General features: G+C 36.4%; 1 protein-coding gene across 2 annotated transcripts in view; it reads right to left on the bottom strand.

Moving 5' to 3' along the window:
• The window catches only part of Pik3c3 (phosphatidylinositol 3-kinase catalytic subunit type 3), a 119286-nt gene that overhangs the window by 20569 nt on the left and 72900 nt on the right, over positions 1-25817 (bottom strand). The window contains exons 15-22 of one of the 2 annotated variants that reach the window (XM_003474000.5): positions 25379-25495; positions 22759-22890; positions 19886-20014; positions 19000-19069; positions 16317-16381; positions 15626-15710; positions 13885-13959; positions 2209-2377 (exon numbers count right to left, since the gene is read on the bottom strand). In XM_003474000.5, the coding sequence (XP_003474048.3) occupies positions 2209-2377; positions 13885-13959; positions 15626-15710; positions 16317-16381; positions 19000-19069; positions 19886-20014; positions 22759-22890; positions 25379-25495 (842 nt within the window). Of the gene's footprint in view, positions 1-2208; positions 2426-13884; positions 13960-15625; positions 15711-16316; positions 16382-18999; positions 19070-19885; positions 20015-22758; positions 22891-25378; positions 25496-25817 lie in introns of those variants that run through there. The other variant, XM_063231761.1, reaches the window with a different exon arrangement.

Consider the following 25817-nt stretch of genomic DNA (forward strand, 5'->3'; position numbering starts at 1 on the left):
CTCACTTTGTAGCCTAGGCTGGTCTTGAACTTGCAATGTCCTCCTGCCTCAGCCTCCTGAGTGCTGGGATTGCAGGCCTGTGCCATCGTGCCTGGCTGGTATTAACCAAAAAATACTGTATGTTTTCATCATTAAGCTCTATTTGCATAAGGATAGAACAGAATAAAAGGTAATGTTTCCCTTAGACACATACATTTGAAAATGTCTCAGTATTACTACTGTTGTCATGAGAATTTAAATACGTACTAATTAATAAAAAATGGTAAAATATTATTACATGAAAATCATTAAACTACTAAATGTTTACTCATCTAACACAACTGTAATCATTCACAGACTTAGTTCAAAGGGACTCCAAACCAACTTTTACCTAACAAGTTAATTCTTTTCATCTAATACAACAGTAACCATTCAGTCTTAGTACAAAAGGAACTCTAAACAAACTTTTAACTTACAAGAAAATTTTTATATCCTAAACACAAATTGTTTAGTATCTGTATTTCATGCTAAAAAAGTGCTGATCAAACTTTTAATCAACCTCATCTTACTTAAAGTAGTGACTTTTTTAAAATAGAAAACTTCAATTATTTTAATTAATCCTTTGTAATGAAAGGTAACTTGAGTTCTATGTTGATAACCTGCTTATTTTCTCATTTTACTAAGTTACTAGTAATTCATTAGCAATGTGATTTACAAAATATATCGTTTTCTTTCTACTATCAAACCTTTGACATTCTCAGTCATTATTCCTTAACGTCTTGCTTGCCTCTTCACTGAGATCATCAGGGTTCCATCTACTATCCTGTTACCTTTAAATTTAAAAATTTCAAATAATAAAGTAGAACTCTCATTTCTCTAAAAGCACTTTTTTTCGGTTTTGTTTTGTACCGAGAATCGTTTGAAAGTATTTTTGCATTTCCAAGCGAACTGGAAAAACTACTGATTTTCTCATTATTCTTTTAGTATTTATTTCTGAGTAATGAAATTGTGCCATTCTGCCACTGAAAGCATAAATAATGTGGGTGAATACAGCTACTGCCAATAACTTGCAGTTTCTATTTAAGACAGAATAACTTAACTAAAATATGAAATATATGGTATAGAGGTTGAGACACATGAAAAATTCTGAGTTTAAAGTAAAACTACAAAAATGAAATGGGATTAGGAAAGGATAGTAATTATCCTGGGACAAGCAACATTAACCACTCTGAAACATGACTTCCGTGTAGCATTTTTGAAGCTTCTCATAGAAATACTGAGAGATCTCATTCAATAAATGTCCAATGAATCTATGCTCCAAGCACTACTTAAGCAACTGAGGTTACAAAGATAAGGAAATAGCCTACAGGCACAGACGATTCTACATATTAGTTGTATTTTTACCTGGAAGATAAATTTTCTGCTAGACTATGAAAATTTATTTTGTATAGTGAGGGTAAAAATATTAAAGTCAAATGATCTTGTCATTTTTGACTAATTATCAGAGCCATGATTAATAAACATAAATTTTTCCTGATGCTACATGATATTCAGTCTTAAATAAAGTTCAATAAAGAAGCAGAGATAGATGCACTGGAAAAAAAAGGAGGCAGGAAAAAAATCAGTACTTTTTCATAGTACTCTGAGTGACAAGGTGTCAAATCAAAGACAAAATTATATGTTAGATTTACTATTTAATCATTAAACAAACTTATAAATGCTCCTGAGGAGCATCTAAAACTGAGGTTCACAAAGGCACTAAAAGAACAAAAATGAGTGAACTAATATTACTGCAAATAATTTAAATGCTTCATTCTTTAAGAGCCAATATGTTGCCAATAACCCTGCAGGACTGCCTTCAAGAAGATCTGAATAGAAGAGAAAGTCATCTTCTTTCTCTTTCCCAAAGCTCAAAGGATGAAAAAAAAACGCATGGCATTAAAATGGTGTCAAGCCCCTGACTTTCACCTGCCTGCTTGATTTCTTTTGTATGATTCTAGCTTCCCAGCTGGAATCCCATTTTTACAATGGGATAATTAGTGGGAAATCAATACATTCTGAATCTTTTTCTTTACTAAGATAAATACAAAATGCACATTAAAAAATACTGCTACCTGTAGCATTTAGAAAAAGTAAGGCTAGTGAGTGCACACTTATGAATAACACTTTCATTTGCTCTGTAAAACAGATTTACCAGAATTTTACGTGTTAAGCAAACCATTAGCTTACCTTCGAAGGTGGAGAAAAGCCGTGTAACACTGCTTACGGAACTCCTGGTACTGCTCACTCTGGGTGCCGCCCATTCCTTCTACCATTTCTTTATTCAGCTTCATTGGAGGAGGAAGAGGCTTCGGATCCCGACCCAAAATATAGCCAAAGTCTATGTGGAATAGTTTGCCTGGATGTTGACAAGAAACTCATTTGTTTCCAGAGTAATCTTTAAAAACTGGGAAGGAGATATGTAATACGATTGGTATAAGCAATGCCTCTTCATAAAATATATTAGTTCATAAAGAAGCCCATTAATCATCTGGCTCTGTTTCTCCAAGTATGAGTCTGTCTTTCAAAGCATGTTTTAATTTAATATAAGTCATAGTCAAATGAAATTAAACTTAAAATCTTCAAACAAAAATAATTAAAATTTAAATCCTATAGAACTTAGGTCTCTAAAACCAAATTATGTACAACTTTTTGAGCAATCAGTATAATTAAAATCTAGTGGCAAATTTATTGCGCTAATCAATTTAGTTGAACTGCGTGACATGTAGAGGAAGACTTATTTTTTTGGTATTGGGGTTCAAACTCACAACTTTGTGCTTGCCAAGCAGGCCCTTTGCCACTAAGCTATATCCCCAGCCTGGAAAACTATTATTTTATTTACATATTCCTGAACGGAGTGAATCTTTCCTTCAAAATGACCAAAACCCCCAAAACCCAAAAAACAAATGAACAAACAAACAAAAAACCCCTCAAGTTTCAAATTACATTGCTAGTTTCTTTTAAACCATTTTCAATTAATCTGTATCACTCATTAGTCACAAAATAGGAAACCACACACAGCATGACATCTGGCAAGACCTGAACACAGACAGGTATGCCGTTCCTGTCAAAAGAAGTCCTAACTTCACAGGACAGATACGGAAGAACGTCATACATCACTTTAGGGAATCACTCACCTCAGCACAGTTAACACTTGCTGTGATTTACAAGTAGGCATACAGTACAGATACATTTAAATACACACACACACAAAAACAATTGCACGGATCCTATAAGACCTTACAAGGCAGAGACTCAGGATTTATGTCTTATTTTGTACAGTATTGTATCCCCAGCCTCAATATGGTTTCTGACCGATGGTAGGGACTCATTACTGAATGAATTAATTTAAAAAGCTATATCAAAATGTTTTCTAATGAAATCTGCCTACTGTCATTCTGATACTGCATTATGATATATTTCATATAGAAATTTATCCTCCATCTTATATTTTAGAGACTTGATTTCTCCCACTCAACTGTGCTAAGCAAAAGCTTTCTTTCTGAGTTAAATTTACTGAGTTTTTGAGCATTTCTGCCATTTTCCCTTATACTGTATCTAGGCCACCCCTCCCAAGGCAGATGCAGCCTTCACATCATCTCCATGCCCTCCTATTACACAGGCTCAGGGTGCTTACAGAGTGAAGTGCATGGGCTCCTGCAAAGTCAACTAGCTAAACTTCTAAAAAAAATTCTCAAATTGACACAATCAATGTTACAACATCCCAGGCCAAGCTGTAAATAGCTGCCCTAGGCATGCCCTCTGCATCCTAGGATGTAGGACTGCTGAGTCACTTAGCTAAGCTTCTAAACTTCTCAAGTTGACGCAGTATATCAACCATTACATTTATAAATTGGTTTTACATTCTTACACGTAGATGTGCAAGAAGCTGGTATCTAGTTTTAAGGTACTCACATTTAAGACATCAATCTTTTAGATGTGCAAGAAGCTGGTATCAGGTTTTATGTTACTCACATGAAAGATAGCACCCTGCTGAACTTTTAGAGACCAAGCACCCAACTGCTATGAAACTGACTTGTTTATCACAAAGTGCCACCACTGCAATTACCAACCTGAATACCAAGGTTTTAGTTCAGAAAAAATAATTCAAAGGTTAACATCGTTAGTCTTAAAACATAATAACAATGCTTTCAATGATACAGATTTTACTGAAAAATAAAAGCTTGCATTTGGCGTTTTGTTTTGAGATGCTCGGCAACTGAGACAATGCTGGAGTGACTTGGCTCACTTGCCCACAGAGGGCTCTGTATGCTCACTTGGGTACCAAAATCATCTGTTCATCACCAATGCCCTAGGGGTTTTAATTTCCTTTTAAATGTGCATCGTTCCCTACGGATCACTCACAAATGAAAAACTGCTTTGCAAGGGCTATGGGTTTGATTCACTGGTAAAGCACATGGTTAGAATGTACAAAGTTCCAGGTTCAATCTCCAATCCTACTATCAAATGACTAGGGGAGGGAAGGGGTGGAAAGGGGCAGAAAGGGGAAAGGAGGGGAGGGATGGAAAGACGAGGGGAAGGGAAGGGGAGGGCAGGGGAGGGAAGTCTTTCAGAACCCCCAAATAGGCTTTAGTAGTTGTCTAAGCACAACGAAATGGGGGTTTTGAGAAATCCATAGATATAACATATTTTAGTAGAAAGTCTACGATTCCAAAAATATGAGAAACTAGTTTTAGAAAACAAAATTTAGTAACTGTATTGCTCTCTAAAAGTATCATCTGCTCTCTTCGAGTTCCCACGGGATGGTATTCTATTCTTTTAATATTTCAAGAGTTGCCAAACAGTCAACAATCAACTTTTGTTAAGGATTTCAGGGCCTTCAACTACATATTTATTCTTTGTTCAACTAGAAAAGCGTATCACTTACTGCTCAATTCTCATTTCAGAGTTCCCAATAATTGTATAACTTTATATACCATTTTTTCCTTCAAGTAAAGGGATGTAAAATTCACAACAGTACACATGTAAATGAACTCTTCTTAGCTTGATGTATAGCATACATGCACATGTGTATGTACGTATGTATTGGGTTTTTTTGAGACAGGGTTTCACTATTCAATTCAGGCTGGCCTTGAGCTCATTGTGTACTCCAGGCTGGGTTCAAGTTCACTGAGATACTTATGCCTCAGCCTCCCAAGGATTACAGGCATGGATCACCATGCCTGGCTTATTTTATTATTTAATATTGTTTTGTTATGGGTATAATTCCTAATGATACTGAGCACTTGAGTAGATGGCCAATTTGATCAACCTTTTTTTCTTTTTTTTTTTTGCAAAACTGCTGTTACACGTGCTTTAAGGAATGGGCAACACACATTTAATATGGAACCTAGTCCAATCTTCTTCACTCCATTGCAAGTATTACTGTAATTCCAATATTGGCTATGTATCACTGCTTACAAATGAAGGGTATACGTCTATTCTTTTTTTTTGGTGGTGGTGGGGTACCAGGGGATTGAACTTACAACCTTGCATTTGCCAGGCAGGTACTTACACCCCTGAGCTAAATTTCCGACCTATGTTTCTATTCTTCTTAGAATAAAATGCCAAAAGAATGGGAATATGGCCTCATTAAAAGGCAAAATAGATTTAGTATCTAACAGTGAAACCATTAAATGCTTTACAAGTTCAAAGAGCCACGTATTATGAAAAAAGAATATTAATGTCTTAAGAAAATTCATCTTCATACATAGCAGAAAGAATTGTTTTCAGAAGTTAATTATCTGTAAACGTAACTTGGAAAGACTTAAAAAATGTACTCTATGAAATATAAAAATAATGTATAAAAATTTAAAGAAGGACTTATTCAAATCTTTCCTCCTAAAAAGTCAAGAAGTAAAGCTTATGTGAAACAAACTGCTGCCTACAATTACCATCTTTTTCCCCCAACATGACATATAAACTGAAGTGTTAATAAATAGTCCTGTTATCTGTGTAAGTTATATAAACTTATTTATAAAACTGTAGCTCAATCAAGCTGAGGCCACCCCAGGGTGAGAACCACCAGCGTCACTGGAGATCTGTGCCATGCTGGAACTTGGGGCTCTGGGAAACCAAGCAAGCAGCTCGCCTCCCTAGTGCACGGCCGTGAGCCTACCAGCAAGCTGGGTGAGAATCAAATATCCCATTCCCCCCACCCCCCTTAGCAAATGACCAGAGGTCTGACCATATGCAATACAGCAAATAAGGGGGATTGCCTTCTACCCATCTCTTTGAAGGCAAAACACTGTTTTGCTTTGCTCTCATTAGTGGTATTGCTCTATTCAATATTCTGTTTTGATAAGTTCTATAATGATCTGTATTTCGTTTGATTTTGCTACACCTGATTAAAAGGACAACTATTGTGATGATGAAGAGATATATGTGGTATTATTGTTATCCCAGTTACCTGCTGTGAAGTTCTATACCAATTTCACTGCATTGTCTCAATTGGCTTTGTTCCATCTTGTTCTGTAGTATTTTACTACCTTCAAAACACTAAAAAAAACCTGTAGCTCAAGACATTTGAAATTCTTGGATGAAAGCAAATATACTATAGAAATTAAAAATATTTAATGGTAAACCTCGACTTTCACATTTAGATTACAATTTTCCTCTAAGAATTCATTAATTTCTTATGTGAATGTACCTTTCTTGCAGTTTGCCACTAAATTTAAAAACAAAGAGGGTGGCTATTACAATTCAGATCTGGATGTCATGCAACGAATGCCTCATGCAGTCAAAGGTCGCTTTTCAGAGGTCACTGGAATGTGTGATGCAGAGATTGATTCACAGTGCACTGACAAGATTAAGGGTGGTCCATCCTGATATGGGCTACTCTCACTATAGGCAAGCCTGAATAGAATTAAGGGACAGAAAGAGGGCTGTTGTCCTCACTTGCTGTAACTACTTGCCATTCAACTACGAGCTGAAATCTCTACAAACTTTGAGCTACAGAAAACCCTTCCTCCTTTAACTTTGGGTGCTAGGCATTCTGTCTCAGCATTAGAAAAGTAAGACAGACAGTGGCAAAGAATTATACTGTTATAATTAAACACACATTTTGAAATCAAAACATTTTCTATAGAAACCACATTCACCTCAGCATCTTTTTGTTTTGTTTTTGGTACTGGGAATCAAACTCCTGATCTCATGCTTGCCAGGCAGGCACTGTGCCGCTGAGCTACATCCCCAGCCCCTAAAAATCACAGTCACACTACTCCCAACACATATCAAACTTTAAATTACAGTTGGCTGGAGGTTTTCTCACAGTCAAAAGCACAATAATGATGCAATGTATTTTCAGAAACAATTTAAAGTATACAAAAATTAAGATTAGTATAGACATTTCAATTATCTAATTGTTTCAAACTATTAAACTAATGAAAAGGGGAAACATGTCTTACTTGGTATAACTGACTACTCTAGTTCCATTCACGAAAACTATTAAAGTTACACATTTTCATTTTTTCTCACTGTTAAACCAATAAAGAGTTAGTCGTGCAATATTCCTGTCTTCTAAAGAACTACTTCAATGTCTAAAGCAGAGCAATAACCCCCTGAAGATGAAACACAGTGATGTCAATTTGTAACTGTGAAGCATAGTGGTCTCAGGATCCCAGAAGATAACAATATGCAATATACTATCCAGTGTTAACCTCTTATTATTTTGTTTTGAAACTCTATATTGTTATTTTTTTCATTCTTAAAACAAAAAAATTGAGTATCTCGCAAAACACTGTCTATATGAACTGTACCTATGAATATTTACTGCATTTGAAATTAAAAGTGAGTTTTAAAAATATCAATTTATTTTAAAATAATAACAATCCTTTTATGGAAAATAGTTTCTGAAACCACATGAAGTGGGCATTGTCGGAAGAAAGATGGATTCTCATAGTTGCTCCTGCTTTCACTGTATGCTGTTTTGTTTAGTCCAAAAGAAATGAATCCAGTCCCAAACAGACACAGACTTTAAAAGGAAAGAGAATTCTAATAACTTTAGAGTACTAGAGATAGTTTTCTTTGGTATAAAAGCAAATTTAAATAGGTCAAGAAACTCTGAGCTTGGTGCTCATGAATCTGTATTTTTATAAAATACAGAACTTGGGAGAACATTATTATAGCATAGGCTGAAGTCTGGGCACTTCTAGTCTTGTTTGTACTAACACAGCTCACAACTTTAGTTAGTTTTGTGGAGGTTATAATTCACCCAGCCAAAAATTATTCACTGCAAAGCAAAACAAATACAGTATCCACAATCATTTTAGAATACATCGCCTAGTCCAGTATGCTGGGCAGATCTGAAATACCAGCATTCTGGGAGGCTGAGGCAGAAAGATCACAAGTATGAGCCTAGGCTAGGCAACTTAGCAAGACCCTGTTCAAACTAAACAGGCGGGATGCAGCGCAGTGCAAAAGCTTCAGGTTCATTTCTAATACTGTGCTAAAAAAAAAAAAGTAAAACAAAAATCATCTAACTTAAATGTATAGTATATTTAAGTCTATAGTTTCACTCCCATAACTTAATTAAGCTATGTCATACAGAAGTTGATCCAAAAAGAAGTAGTTTGACTTTCCTTCATAATCGGACTTCAAATTACTGCAATTAGCCTACATATTATGTGGGAAGATAATGCTTATTTCAGTGAATGAATGTTATTCTCCCTTTGCATTCCATACAAGTCCAGTACATCTTTTGTAACCTAGCCTAGGTTACTTTCTCCATAAGATGATTTTCAGCTCTTAGGTGTATGAAGTATAATAACTATCTTATTTTACTGCTTCACATGGGAAGAAATCACATTTTCTTATAACAAACTTTTTTTAAAAAGCACCCTTACAACAACTATTGACATCCTTCCCGCCAGGTCTCAGTAAATATACAACTGACTCTCCTAAACCCAATATTCAAGTAACGTTCAATAGATCAAAGATTTAAAAATAATGACTAAAAGAAAATGATGCATATAAAGATATGGTCTAATTGTTAAGCCTGAAAGAACTGATTAGTGAAAATTATTTGTGGATGAAAAAGGAATGATGGCAAGGGAAATCTTCTTATGTAGATACCAACTGCAGATAATGGATCTACAGGGGTAAACAGCATGGCCACAGGTAAACTATGTTTTTAGACATGAAACATTTTCATGGAAACCCTAAGGGCAAACAAAGGTAACATGGAAAATATAATTTACTTATTCATTTTTAAAACACCACCAGGAGAAAAGTTTAGTGTTATTCATACATTTAGGAAAGTCATATATGGCATAAGTTACACAAAGTTATCCAGAAGTGAGCTTCACACGTTAACTGTGATGTGGAATTTTTTCCCAGAATTAAAAAAAAAAAAAGTCCATCTATGTTACATAATATTAAAATATGATTTAAAAAGCAGGATAGAAGGGCTAGAGATATAGCTCAGCAGCACAGCACCTGCCTGGAAAAAACAAGGTCCTGAGTTCAATTTCTGGTACCAAAATAATAATAATAATCAGAATAGAAGACACTTAGAGAAAAATGTCCTGTTAGGCCAGGGGTTTAGCTCAGTGGCATAAGTGCCTGCCTTGCAAGCACATGGTCATGAGTTCCATCCCTGGTACCAAAAAAAAAAAAAGTCCTATTAGGATGGCATTGGTGGTTTTTTTTTTTTTTTTTTTTTTTTCCTTGAACTTTTTTATAAAATATTCAAGATAGGCCAGGGATTTAGCTCAGTGGCATAAGTGCCTGCTTGGCAAACATGAGGTTGTGAGTTTGATTTCTAGCACCAAAAGAAACCCCAAACAAAAAATACTCAAAATATCTTCCTCTTTAGTGCCAAGAGACACAAAAAGGCTTTATTTCTCTCTGAAAGAGATAACAATCTTAGGATGATCTACAACTGATTATTTTTACTTAATAAAGACACTAGCTCCCTGTTTTCATTTGTGAGTTTTTAAAAAATCATTTATATACTAATTCAATTTTAAAATCTGTATACCATGAGCAATAAACAAGTTTTTCAGTTATCCTGGCCTTTATCCCCATCAAATCCTCAAAATAAAATGTTTACCAAAAAAAAAAAAAAAAAAACAGAGTAAATCCAAACCAAATACAACTGATTACTCTGAACAAACTTAAGGCTTCCTTTACAGATCTCAAGCCCAAGAAGAAAGTCATCATCCAATTCCTCACCACTTTAAATTTATTAACTTCTTGCTGAAAGAATACTACAGTAATTCATTAAAAAGTAAAACAGCATCTGCTTCAAATCTGATTCAAGAAAACACTGTTGCAACTGACCACACAGCAGCAGCGAAAAGCCAGGCTGCCACTTTCAGGTGGATACACAGTGCCCTCTGCTGCACAAGCTGAGAATAGTCCCACGAACCTAAAAGCATCCAAAGCCACACAATGGGGGCAAAAGAAACTTTTGTGGGAAACCTGTGGCTGAGCCTCATGGCTTTTTAGCACACAGCCTTTGAATTGATTTTGAAATGCTCCATTCAGTTAATAATTTTCATTGACGTGTGCCAACAATTCTCAGCTGGATCCTGTCTGTCTCCTCTATTTTTACAGGGAGAATAGTCTGACAAGGGCAAGGCCCCAAATGACACCGGTGAAATGAAATCTGGGTGTGTCCTTCGTCTGAGCATCTCTCAGGCCAGCCACAGGGCACAGAGGGCTCAGTGCTGGTCTCAATTACATTCACTACACCGTGAAGCAGAGCCACACTCTTAACCCTCCCTGGGTGGCAACTGAGAGCAGAAGACGAAGATGTTTTATTTTGAAGAATGGGAGCTACATCACTCAATAAAGTTAAAAAATGTCCCCGGGCTGTTTAAAGGTTGGACAGTTACCTAAGAAACTCCACAATTTACAATTTTAAAAGCACATGGATGCAAAACATCAAAACATTTGAGGTTTTTTTAAGTAAAAGCACTGAAATATGTTTCCTACAATAAACCAGAAGCAAAATTCACTTTAGGGAAGTTATATGACATCTCATTATAACATATATACAATCAGTATAACATGGATCTACTTTGAAACACTGATTTGCTGCATAAAATACCTACACACAAAATTTCAACTATAAATGGTCAGAAGTTGATAACTGGATTATATCTGTATTCAGCTTAGCATGATCTGCCTATCTCCTGTAGTCTACTTTTCTTCAAACTAAATTGAGAATTTGAGAGCTTTTTTCCTAGTAAGGAAGACTTAAAATTCTAACTGCACAATGTATATGAATGAAATAATTAAAGAGCACATTAATAAAATCAAGAACTTCTGTTTTTTGGTTTTTGTTGTTTGAACTGCCTGAACTACTGTTTTAAAAGAAAATAAATATATCACTTATGTAGCATATTTTAAGGTTTTTGATATTTAGAAACAAATGTGAAACATCATTTAAAATGAAAAATTTAAAAAAAAAAGTTTTTTTTTGGCAGGGGGAGGGTATCAGAAATCAAACTCAGGACCTTATGCTTGCCAGGAAGCTTTTTATCCCTATGAGCTATATTCCTAGCCACTGTTTTTCAACTTTTGAAACAGGGTCTTGATATGTAGTTTAGATAGGCCTTCAGCTCACTATGAAGTCCAGGCTGGCCTCGAACTAGCAGTGATCCTCCTGCCTCAGCCTCCTGAGTGCTGGGATTAAAGACATGTGCCACCATACATGGCCTAATTAAAACCTCTGCTTCTGAAATTTGACAGTTTAATTTTCAAAAACAATTGAGACCTAAGCCAAAAGAGTACAGTAAGTAAACTACTTTTTCCAAATTTTACTCCTAAAACTAGTACCAACACAGAGAAGACTTTTCAAAATTCAAAAGAAAAAGGTGTTATATTACCTGAAAAATTAATAGGGTGATTATATTAGTAGTTAGACTACACTTGAAATATTACATTAAATTCTGGCTATTATAATTTGGAATTCAAAAAAAAATGTCCTTACATGAGAGATCAACTTAATTTTTGTTTGTGTGTTTTTTTTGAGACACGGTCTCCCTATGTAGTTCAGGCTGGCCTTGAACTAACTAGGTAGTCCAGCATGCCTCAAACTCATAATAATCCTGCCTCAGCTCAGGTGCAGGGATTCCAGGTGTGCATCCCTACACCTGACTTGAGAGACCAACTTTAGTAGTACTTAGAACAGCTAACTTGGATTAATTAGCACAAAAAAATAGCTCTGTAGAAGCTGAGAAATATTTACTCATTTTTACTTCAACAGTGCTTTACTGAACACTTTTAACAGTGTTGTTCATGGATCACAGGCACAGAGGTTAACCTGGAAGGACAAATAACTTCTCTCTCACAGCTTACATCCTGCAGGGGAGATGATGACAGTCACACTCAATAGTGGGAGGATTTCTGTCCTTGTTGTTATCTTCCCAGCATCTAACACATGCTCAGTAAACATTTGTTGAATTAAACAAAAAAAGTACTGTACTTTCGGTTAATGGTAAGTATTACAAAGAAAATGCAGTAATAAGAATAAAGGAGGAGATATACTGATGGCTTCAAACAGGGTAGCATGGTGGAAACGAGCAGGGAGCAGCTGAGCGGGAGCTCAATTATATGAAGGCTAACAAACACAAGACCAGCCTGAGAACACAGAGTGCCTGAGGCGAGCTAGATAAACAAGTTGTTAGGCAGGTCCTTCTCCCACTGGAGAGGGGATTCACCTATTATCAACCTCTTGCTGACTGTATACATAAATGCTCTGCAGTCATTGGATGGTTCCTTTTCTTCCATCAGGAGAGAGGGCTCCACCTGCATTCTAACTGGTCTCCATTTCTTAAACCTCCATCTCCCCTCAATACCAGGAATTTCAAGAGCTGTGCTGACGTGGCAGAAACCCGACAGCAGGCAAACTCATGATCTTCTCTTGGGGTGAGAAGTAGATAAGATTTTCCAATAGGCTTGATATGTGAGGTAAGACCAAGAGAGATATTAAGATTCACTTCTAGGCAATCCGGCGGATGATACTGTTAGTGATACGGGAAAAGGAAGAAAGGAAGAGGTTTTAGTGAGATAGAGGGGAAAGGGGCAGGTGTTTTTTTTTTGGTCTTTTTCGTTTTTATTGGTACCAGGGATCGAACTCATGACTGGCTGCTTGCAAGGCAGGCGCTTATGCCGATGAGCTAAATCCCCAGCTCTGAGGGGCAGTTTTTATAACTAATATGTTACTATTTCAGGAATGCAACTGGATTAATTAATTCTGAAGTAAAAACAAGGGATTCACACAAAGAACTTCAAGGTTAGAAGTTGTGTGCGCAGATACCATGTCAAAAGATATAAGGTTAACGACTTATCAGCAAGAAGGAGCTTTAAGAATGATGGAACTCCAAGAGGAAAAGCAAATAACCAAAGACGGACTTCAAAGTGCATTAAGCATATTTTGGGAGGAGAAAGCACAGTAAGAGAATGCACTCTGCACAGAGTATGGGCTTTCTACACAAAGATACACTGCAAATATAGAAACAAAGTCTAGGTCAGTGATGGCGAACCTTTTAGAGACCAAGTGCTAAAACTCAACCCCAAACCAACTTATTTACTACAAATTGCAAACCCAGAAATTAAAGTTGAATATTTGATGCTTGGCTGCTGGAGTTGGCTCATGTGCCAACAGAGAAGCCTCTCTGTGCCCACTGTGGCACAAGTGCCACTACTGGTCTAGGGCATCATCTGTAGGATTGCTATGTTACTAAAGTGATTCTTCCAGGGGATGAGAGGACCTCTAAATTTTCTTCCACAGTAGCACCCACAGGGACTTTTTAAAGATGCTGTGCTTCAGCTTCACTCGTTCAACTTACTTCATTCAGTAGATTCTGGATTAAGTCACTGGCATACAAATGTTTGCTGATCGCCATTATTTCTTACCTGTTTTTGTCAGCAGAAGATTATCCAGATGCCTGTCTCCAACTCCGAGTATGTATGTGATCACACAATACCCAGCTGCAGCAGCAGGGAAAGCAACACAAACCAGGTGAGACATTCCAGTGAGTTTCTAAGCAACCTGGTTACTTTCCTTTTATCTCTGACTTCTCACCTAAACTCTCAAATCTATAACTCGCTTGGATCTATTAAAACTCTATCATTTGAAACTCAAAAAAGAATTACTGTCTGCTACAGAAAAAAAGGGTTATTGAATTTTGTTAAATTATAAAAGATATCTGTATCAAAAGTTAAGGTAGCTTTCAGAAAAATTAATTATGTGTCTAGTATTTCTCATTTCAGATTGAATATACGTAAAATATGACATCGAAGACTTATTTACAGAACTATATAATAAGCTGTCAATCAGCTCAAAATCTTTAACTGTATAACCTACAAAAGAACAAAAGTAAACGAAACGTTTTTAAAAAATGGTTAGTACAAAAAACAATCATGATGTGCCACCAGATAGAAAACTAAATGCACTCTCTTCAGTAGTCTTTACTACTTATTAAGTTCACACAACAATCTTCTAAATTATTAAGAAAAATTACACTATCAATGCTGGGCATCTGCTTGCCATTTTCAATTAAAGTCTAGAAGTCTAGCCATTATTTAAACTAAGAATTTTGCAAATGCCAATTTTTTGTAGCTTATTTTCTCATACTGTACCTATTTTTCTTATTAGAAAATTTATAATAATATAACTTGCAAACATATAAAACTATGTAATGGCCTTTATAAAATTCTAGTGTTGTAAAACAGTGTTTACAAAAGTAAGTTTATTTTAGCTTATCTATAAAAATAAGATTGACCACATGTTCATGACCAAAGTTATCATTTGACTCAGGTTCCATGAGTTTCAAAACTATCTTAAATGTTACATCACAGGAATGTGAAATCAAATAAAATACGAAAACAATTTCTAAACGAAAAAATAATACGCAGCTTTAAAGATAGTTGTTAAATGTCCAACTTGTTCTCTTAGCTTTGTTTGCTTAAGCAGCAGCATATAAATATGGGCACAAAGCTAAATACTGCATTTATGTTAAACAAGTATTAATTCTCATATGCCACATACTACTCAAAGTTTAATTCTAGGGTTGGCTTCTTTAAATTCTTTCTTAGTTTTTAAAATTATTTTAGCTTAGTTAACTAAAATTTAGTTTTTTAAATTCTTAATATGTTCATGAAGACAAACACACGTGATAGAAGAATATAAATTAATCCCATCAGTACGCTACTTCTTACTCCGAAGGATGGAGTGTAAGTACTGACACCAAAACCCCATTTCTGAGAGGCTCTCTCTTAACACAGTGCTGTTAGTTCAAGCAAGTTTTTAACTAAAGCACAATCCATTGTTTTCTTACAGACTTTCTCCATAGTCTGCCTACCTGTAGTTCCTCAAGAACAGGAAAACCCTAGGGCAAAGTTAACAGCTGCTAGGCAGAGATAACTTGTGATTACAAAACAGGTGAAACACTAAAGAATTTAACCTTGTCTTTGCTATTACGTCAAAATGCTAATTATTGACTTCTTTTACCACCATTCTGCCTCCTATGTTCTTCCTCTATGGAACACTTAACTCTTAACATGTTCTCAGTACACACGAATACAGCAATATCGGGCTGGCCAGCTTTTCTTTATTCAAACATATACATGCAAAGTGGCGGCCTGAACAACTTACCACAGCTTTTAACGTAAGTGTCCATGACCTCAGCACTTATTCCATTTGGTCCATTCTCACTTGGTGCGTATTTTCTAAAAAAGTTCTGAAAAGACAATTATTTACCTACAAATGAACTATTCTGAAACTGTGATGATCAACAAAGTATCTAATTCAAAAGGCAGTCAAGACAGTCAGATGCTGACTGAACAGAAGAACGGTATGAGTTCAACAGTTGCACCAGAGTGTCCAGAGACTCTCCTCTGATGGGACACACTATTCCAAACAAATAAAGATTGTGGTCATACGAGTGCAGTTTAAAAAAAAAATGTATGAGTCAGAATGTCACTTAGCAGTATTTGAAATAACAAAAATTGGAAATAATAAAAACGTCAAATGATATGTAAATAACAGTGTTTCTATACTTTGAAATATAAAACAACACATCCTTAAATTTTTTTATTCAGTTCACTCTTTTATTATCTTTTATGGTTCACCAATTAACTCTTGATCCTCAATTATGTGCCATGCACTGGTCAAAGAATTGTACCAGTATGGAAGATTTTCCAACTCTGAACAATGTTCACTTCTAAACAAAAATAGCAAATGAAACTTGTAAAGGATAGAGACTGCATATATTCTTCATAAAAAGTGGGTACTGGCAGAAAGAATTATTTATGCACTGTGTAAGTATTTAAAATTGATACTGTACCTGAATGCTTCCCTCTGTATCAAGCACTTCGGCCACAGGAACCGACTGGATGAACTGCATGAAGCCTGCAGACACGGAGAAAGGAGCGCAGTGAGCGGACCCAGCAGGCTCCGCCGAGAAGCGCGTTCATCTAGGACGGTAACTCCCCATCTAACAGCTCTAACAGCTTGCAGTTTCACAAGAAATCACAAATATTGCTTGGGGTAAATTTAAAATCACTCCGAAAGATCTAGAATCTGATATGTGATCACTTAATCCTAAAACCTAATATGTATTCATTTGGCTGCATTAGTGCACACTCCATCTTTTGCCCCTTCCTGGAAATGACCCAAGAAAGTATACATCCCTTACACTAACAGAACAAATTAGAAGGGAACAGTATGTGAGCATGAATGAGGATAAGTCTGATAAATATGGAGAAATCAGGAATATAAAATAATATATGGAAAAAAATCAAAACAGTATTTCAGGATTATAGACAATTACCTGGTATGGGTGAGCCTTACTTTAAAACAATTTGCATGAAAATTATAATCACTCTGAGTAAGAAATATCTCATTTATTCTCATGTCACAAACACAGAATACGCTGCATTAACTTACCAGGTATTTACTGTTTTTCTATGGTGCAGCAAGACACATGCCAAGGAAGCAAAATTAGATGTTTAACACTGCCTACGTTTTTTAATGCTTAGAAAGCTTTACTTGGAGAAATATCATGAATTACCAAGTACCATGAAATTGAAGATTGCAGTTCCAGAGGAAACAAAGGGTACCTGACACTTGAGGCATGTCTCCAAGAATAGTAACGCCAATGGGAAAAGCTGTGTAAGAGTGAATGGCTGACAGTGACCCTAACTCGACTGGAGGTTTGAGAACAGAAGAGGATGGTGTCTTAGAGAAGACAGACTGGAGCTAGGGTGGCTGATGCTTTCTGATGCCAAAATGAAAGAGGCTCTATCTAGGTGGGCAGGTGGGAGTCACACAATTCAAGGACTTCAGAGTTAGGCCCACAGTCTGGGAACCAGCACCACACATGGACCCCTTCATAGTCAGACCCCAGCCTCTCCCTATGAGTCTGTGACATTCTCAGACAATGGGTAGACAGAACAAAGGACACATCAGTGAGCAAACCCAGTCTGGAACCAGTGTCATGCACAGACCCCTGCTGAACTGGAACAGCCAGATCCTTCTGGCACAGGGACTGGCAAACAAGAAGTATCATCCCACAACCTTCGCCCACCCACACAGACTTCCACATCCCTATAAGCAAATGGCTTGTTCAGAGAAACACGGCTGTGATGATAGCTATGGAGGTGAAATGCAATTGGATGCCTGTGGTGCTTTGGTGTCTCACTGACATTGCAGATCTAGGGCCAGTGGTCTGATCATGAGTTCAGAGGATAGTGACACGCAGTGTGGCATCTAGGAGGGATCTCCTGAGGGTTGTAGCTGTTGTTGACTCCCTATGGTCTTGTTTTGGAAGTCCTATATCATTTCCATTGTTTTGCTGGGTTGGGTTTTATTCTCTTTTGTTTCATTTGATTATGTCAAAATCCGATGGCAGGATCAACTACTTCAAAGAAAGCAAGATACATAATGGTAGCCATTTTGGATTTGCTACTGGCTTGTTTCGAAGTCCTTTATTGCATCATTGTCTTGATTTTACTTTGTCTATTCTGTTGTTTGATTTTTACTATGTCCGAAGTTACCCTCAGCTGTTTTGAAGGCATCAAAAGGCATTATGGTAACTACTGTTGATTTTGTAATGTTTTTAGGACTATTATCTCTTGCACTGATTTGTTTTCATTGGTTTTATTCTGCTTTACCCTCTTTAAAACAAACAAACAAACAAACAGATAAATAAGTTAGGTCCAGTCTCTTGAAAGCTAGTAGATAACTTACGCAGAAAAGAAACACATGTGCCCCTTTAGAAATATCATCCTCAGGGGAAATCAAAAGGGTGATGAAAATCAAATGGATCTGGTGGTGGCTGGGGAAAGGGGAACAAGTAAAACTGCTATTTTGTTTCTCCAAGTAACTACAGACATAAAGCATAAGACTATAAAATTAAACATCAGGTAAACATTCTTAGGGAAACTTTTACCGAACTTTCAAGGATTGTTTAATCATAAAAGGACTCACAGTGCTACATATATATACACACACATATACACATGTAAATACACCCATCTACATACACAGCTGAAATACATAAAAATGAATTCAGCTGTGGCTCTTACGAGCAGAAGACAGTGAAAAGCTTTTCCAGGAAGGTTGTAGCCAATTATGCAAAAAGTATGAAATGCACCTATTTGAATTTAAAGAAATACAAACAGTGTTATTTCTTCTAGTATGCTGCTTTATAATTGAAGAAGTAAAAATGAAAGGAAAGAAAGAAGAAAGAAAGATGAGGGAGGCAACAGACAATGGGGAAAGGATAAGGGGGTTAGGAAAGGAGGAAGGGGAAAACAAACAGATGGACAAGATCAAAAAGGAAAAGCAGGCAGGAAGGGAGAGAGGAAAGGAAGGTGGGAAGGACAGAAGACAGGGAGAAAAGGAAAAAGAATGGAAAGAAGGCAGGCTGACCCAGGGGATCTTAAATCCCTATCATTCTTAAGCATTTTCGAATTTAAAAAAAAAGCACACTCACTGGACATTAAAATAAACAATCATAAACTTACCATGCTTTGTACTAGTGGCCAGTACTTTGTAAGGTGTCAATTTCAAGTCCAGATTTTCCTTCCGTAAAAGCTTTTGAACAGAAGATAAAATACAGTAAGCCAATGAAATAGTTTTGCACAGAAATACTATAACACTTTAATAAAGATTTAGGGGGTAAACTTAATGTAATGTTAACTAAATTCATTAACTTTCATCATTAGAACACACTAATTTTTGGTGGCATGACAGTATTTTTTGTGGTAATAGGAATCGAACTCAGGACCTTGCGCCTGTCATCAGACGCTTGCATGCCAAGATTTTTATCTCTGAACTTCTATTATCAGTTTTCAACAATGATAGTAAGATTTCTACTATTTTATGCACTCTTTTTTGTCCTTAAAATATTTTAGAACTCAGAAACAAACAAATGAGGGGAAGCACATCCTTTCAAACACCAGAGATACAAGGCTTTTCATTAAAAAAAAAAAAAGCGTAATAAACTTACTAGGAATTACTAAGTCTGATGTGAGAACTATTTTGGAAACTTTTTTTGGTCTTTTTGAAACAGGAGTTTCGCTATGCAGTTCAGGCTGGCCTTGAGCTCACTTTGTAGCCCAGGCTGACCTCGAGCTCACAGTGATCCTCCTCACTCAGTGTTCTAAGTGCTGGGATTACAGGTGTGCTCCACCACACCTGGCCTTTGGAAACAGTTTTATGGAATACATGCAGTTCCACAGTCATCATCATAGCCATTCCAAAGAATACTGCATGAAAACAGATTTTTCAAGGTCAACTGAATATAGTAACAACATTACAAACACTTCTGTTCCTGTAAATAGCCTACACATTAAACCACAGTTCTCTGAAATGAAAAGTGTCCCTATATGACATAAAAGTTATGCTCACTTTGTCCATTAGTGAAATAATTTGAAGAATGAGCTGGTCTTGGCGTAAATCATCTCCATGTTTAAATATAACTGGGTATTTGCCTCCATCTTCTGTCTTAAAGAACAGCTGTGCAGGCATAAGAGCACTCTGGAAAAGGAAAAGAATGTTTTAAAATCTGGATACAAATTCATGAATGCAGACTTATTACACATAGAGGAAATGCTGACACATAAGGTAAACAGAACAGTAACAGGAACTAAAGAAACAAAATAGCAGTAAGATCTAGTAGGGAGCCATGAAGAGAATGATGAACTAGCGAACGGAGGATTGAATGGTGGAAAGAGAACAAACACTGCCTCAAACAGTCACGAACCCAGGCTCTGTCAGGTACAGTTGGAATGATCCTGTGCATATTCTGTTGCTTCGTCTTTAAAGTAAAGAAAATATCTACTCTGCTGAAGAAATGAGAAACCACAGAGGTGAAAGGTCTGGCACTATGGCTGACACAAAGCGGACATCCCAGGAGTACGGATGTTTGCACACCACCATTGTCTGTATTACTGAGATACACTACAGGAAGTAAGGGAACATAATGCAGCACAAAAAGTGAACAGCAACGACTCTGGTTGCAGTGATATTACATGTCATTATCTGTGCAGCTCTGAGACTCATAACTGCATTTATAAGGTCAGATCTCTCATATTTATATTTTCTCCACCATCTTTCTCTTCATTGCTTGAAATCCCTAAATTAGTTTACGAATGTTTAAATCAACCCCTAAAATTCTCTTCACAGAGACAGGCTACATAACACCTCATACAAAGTGGCATCCTGAGACCACTATGTGACATAAACAGAAAACTTCTGAGGAAAACTACCTATGGATTTTGGCCACTGAGAGGAAATCATAGTAAGAAGAAATTGATACTAACCCAAAGAAAATAATTAAATAAAAAATCAAATAGTAATAACTAATTTATACAAGCCAAGAAAATCACAGCACCAAAAGTATTATAAGAGATGAACAGATACATGGAAAAGCAAAACCAAATGCTAACGATGGGATGAAGTGGGAAGCACATAGTTGTCTACTAGAAAATTCTCTCATGTGATGTATACTTTAAAACATTCCTAGAGGATAATGAGGGGAAAGGCATGAAAATACTTCAGAGAATGTATTTTAGAACACATAAACTCTAGTGAAACTAAAATTCTGATCTTAAAGTTGTATATACTCATCACACCTAGTGAAATGTATTTTATAAATACTTGGAGTTCTAGTTCTCAACAGCTCAAGAAGAGCCACTGGAAGAGATCTTCCTAAAGACAAATGACAGGCAGGGGGGTTACTGCCATCATTTCTCTGCACTTGACGTATAAAGTGAGCAGATGACAAAACCTACGTACTTGAACTAATTTCAGCGCCATAAACAGTCCATTCTTTGTGAAGATGTAGCTTTGGTGCTTAGGTTAATGTCCATGATATTCTTGAAAACTACTAGAAAAAAAGGGTCCCTGACCTTTTCAGCGCTGAGGAGCTTGCATGTATAAAGATTTGGACAATTTACAATGCATAATTCATCACTTTTACCAGATTCTCAAAGCCATACATGCTCGCAAATGATGAAGAATGATACAGTTATGTAATAAAGATTTTCTACACAACTGGCTTTTTTTGGGGGGGTGATCTTTTTGAGGCAGGGTCTCACTTATGCAGTTCAGGCTGGCCTTGAACTCATGATCACTCTACTGCCTCAGCCTCTTACTCTTTTTTAATCCTGTATGAAACAGAAGTGATAAAACTACCCTTTTAAATTCACTGCTTTTCTTAGTCCTGAAAGAACAGAAATATTAGAAGCCAGTCGGTGCTACCCAAAGACACGCCAGTTGATGCACGCACACTGCCTTGTGCACAGCTTTCTTTAGTTCAATACATTTGTTGTGACACCAGGACTTTTCAAATTGCAGAGGACAATTTACTAATGAAGTTCAAAACAAATGACATGGTTTTTAAGAAAGATTTAAAAATTGAAGAAACTATAAACTGTTTTTAAAGAATGGAAACTACCACTCCCTAATGTACTGCAGGGTTAGTTTCTTTTATGAAACCTATACACAGGTACGTGAGGTGCATGAGCTGGGCTACAGTAACAGGTGGCCCTGACAATGTACCTCTTATAAGTATCTGAACTTTTTTCTCCTGCAACGCTAGCCCCTGCACTATGTGATGCAGAGTAATGTTCAACATAACCTACGCCTTCCCAACACTGGAGTCTTGAGACCACGTCTTGGATCGCTCAGTGCAGCAGACAGCGTGGCGCAGCGGGTGTGACGCACTGCCTTGTGATACTTCCCTGCTGAGAAAAGGCAACTGCACTACTATGTCCTCTGGGCAGTTTGTGGACAGCCAAAAGAAAGCTAAAGAGAGCTGCCCTTGAAAATGTAAGAAAGACATTTAAAGTTCACTGAAATAGATATTGCATTGAGAAATATTAAAAGATTAACTAGGCCCCAAACCTAATCATATGAACTTATGAACTAAACGCATATGTAAGTTTTGCACTGCAATTTGTTTTATTAAAAACAAGATAGCCTAAATGGAGAAAACAAATGACTCTGATTAAGCATTACTTCAAAGAATTCTATGGTTAAAAATATTTTACACATTTCATTTTTTAAAATGCCTGTTATTTGTAACACAGAAAGTCTTAATAAATGAAAGGTACTTTTTCAATTTAGCATTTTACTCTATCAATATAAGCAGGGATATTCCCCAATTTGAGAAAGAGCAAATTCCTTGAAAAATGTACTAATTTTTCAAGGTAGTATTTCTGTTTTCCTTTTAAAGAATTAGGTTACAATCGCTTATATTAAAGATCTGGCACACTTACCTTGAACAGAGTGGCCGTTTCTGGGATTATTCCTCTTATTTTCACCTGGGGTTCTAATGGCAGGGGTATAAGTTCCACATCTGACAAATTCATCTTTTCATTATCTCCAAGCAATGCCTGAAGTCTCTCGTTCTACAGCAAGTTAAAATCAGTGATTAGGTTAAAAGGGAAAGCATTTTACATTTAAACTACTTTATATGTAGTGTTTATGCATTTACATAGTAGACATAAAAACTGAGTTTAGGCCAGATGTGGAGGTGCATGTCTATAACTCTAGCACTCAGGAAGCTGAGGCAAGAGGATCACTGCAAGTTTAAGGCCAGCCTGGGCTACATATTGAGTTCAAGGCCAGCCTGAACTCCAGAGTAAGACTGCATCAAAAAAGGAATCGGGGGAGAGGGGGTGACCCTCTGAGATTAATTTGAAAATATGTGCAAAGCACCATAAAAGTATATGAAAACAAACGTATGTATGCAAAAAACATTTGTAAGTTACCCACACAGGGGCTGGGGATTTAGTTCAGCTGCATAAACACCTGCCTTGCAAGCAGGCAGTCATGAGTTCAATCTCCGATACCGATTTAAAAAAAAGTTACCCACACAACAGCTGCAAAGTTATTTAAAAGGAGTAATCTCTTAACCAAGTAAAGTTTGTAAGAGCAATAGAGAAAACATTTCATTTGCTGCAGTTGGGAAAGAGCAAGAAATATACTCAAGCTGGGCTTAAAAGACTCAATATATTTTCCAAAGGATTTACAAAGTTACAGACAAAAATGTATTTCCTTTGAAGCTTAATTTGGCATGACAAAATATTATCTGAAAATTACATTATGTTTATCCCAGTGCATTTTTGGGGTTTAAAGAGGAAACTGAATTCATATGGAGGACTCTGATGAGCTCTATCTCCTACTTTCACTGAGACTCTCTAATTCCACTTTCCTAAGATAGCATTATCATTCCTTTTTCCTCTAGAACCTGTACATGCTAAATTGAGCCAAGATGTTAGATACCGAGAAGTCCAAGTCATGGTGAAATCTCCAGAATCCCTTATATTCAATTTTAAGGAGGAATCCATTTCATTTGAAAGCTAGGAGAGTTTTGTATTCTTTAACAGCTGAGCTTGTGCCTGCAAGAGTGAAAACTTGAACTGCCAACACCCGGGGCATAAAGTATTTCAACTGTAATGCTAGTTGTATGCATAAAAGCAATGAGTTCTGGAATCAGTGAGAGATGGAAGTTTAAAAAAATTGTTTTAAGAACTACCCAGAAATGTTCTTTCAGTAATATTCCATAAGTCCTTTTGAATGACAAGTTCAATATAAAAATCAACTGAAAACTGGTATGAATTTTTATATATGGTTTATGAAAAAGTCAATAAATCTCCCTACTCAAATGGATGGTCACATATACCAAAGCTAGGAAATATACAGCTATTTTAACTTTTGTCAGTGCATCACTTAGAAATTGATTAAAATAGAATATTTAATATCAAATGGACATATCCATTTCTTTTTCATTACTGCAACAGGGTCCTGAACACTATTCTTTCTCACTTTGTGATCTCTAATCTCATCAAAAGCAACCAGAGTGGAGCAGCTAACATGAAAAGACACACTGACACGCCCTCTACTGGTGGGCACTGGGATCACACTGCTTTCCACCAGGAAGGTACCACACAGGGGATGGCTGGCAAGATTGATTTACCTGCCCAGGGTTTAGGATTCTTCTCAATAAAAAAAAAAAGGACAGCTTGATAAAAATGTGTTTTCCCTCAGTGTACTTTCTATCTCAGTAAATAATTATTCCTTGTTCTTATCTCTAGTAGCATTTGTTTAGGTCTGCCCCCATGCTTTGAACTTCTGATTCAATTCATCCTTTCCTTTCTTAAGTATTCTTTTGCAAGTCTAGAGAGGAACAGTGAGATATATTGCTTTGTTTTACAAAAGTCATCAAGAAAGATCTGCCTATTACTTAATGTGATAAGGAAAGAAAAAATCTAGTGAATTCTTGTAACCCAAGCTACTAAACAGAAAACATGACATTAAAAAGAACAGATGCTGAGAACAGATACTGTTCTACTCATCTGGCCTGGAAGATCAATGCCGTGACTGGGATAACTGGCACAAAGCCAGGTGTTCTCAAGAACAACCAATTCTGCAACTTAGGCAAATTATTCAGAACTTTCTTTGTCTCAGAATTGTGGTCTACACAATCTATAGTGGACTTTTTCATATTATATACACTATATTCTAAAATGCAAAGATTTTAAGACAGAGCCAATAAAGCACTATGAATCAATAATACAGATTCAGTATGTACGCGCACACATAAACCCAACACTGTAATAGTTAGTTGTACAGCACTGGACAAATTAAGTTCTCTATGCTTCCTACTTCACCAATTAGGGTAATAACAATATCTCCCTAATGTAATTACAATGAGGAGTAAAGTATATCAATATATGTAAACTGAAACAGGTATAATCAGTGTTTAAGTGTTTCTGTAATTACAAATACATACCAATTCATATAGTATACTGTACTGACCCAATGAAATAGAGTTCAAAACTGAGTACTTTATGTCACTTTTAGTCATAAGCACAAAGCACACTGCAGTTTTACCTTTTTTTTACGGTTTCCACTTTCACGCTGAACTGCCTTCATTAGATGCACCAACCGATCTACAAATGTCTGCTGTGCAGCCAGCAAAGAACGCATAACTCTGACAGATTTATCACCCTGAAGGGAATCAAAGCAAAGGAAAATTAGTTCTATGCACCATCATGATCTTTGTAGCTCTTGTAATAGCCATAAACTTCAACACAAAGCAAAACTGAAAGTTATTAATTACTGTGACTCAGAGATCAGAGGTAATGGGAAACCCACTATTTTAAGTAAGCATCACCAATCCATTCATTCACACTTGGAAGTCATTTGTGTCTTCAGACCATTGATCAATCCAAAACAACACACTGCATAACTACCTGACAAGACAGAATTCATATTACACAAAATGCTGCAACTCGCTGATTCAATAAATATCTGAAAACTGGTAATGCTA

Source organism: Cavia porcellus, unplaced genomic scaffold (assembly GCF_034190915.1).
Source record: "Cavia porcellus strain 051 isolate PalLab524CR breed Dunkin Hartley unplaced genomic scaffold, mCavPor4.1 scaffold_20, whole genome shotgun sequence".
Lineage (NCBI taxonomy): Eukaryota > Metazoa > Chordata > Mammalia > Rodentia > Caviidae > Cavia > Cavia porcellus.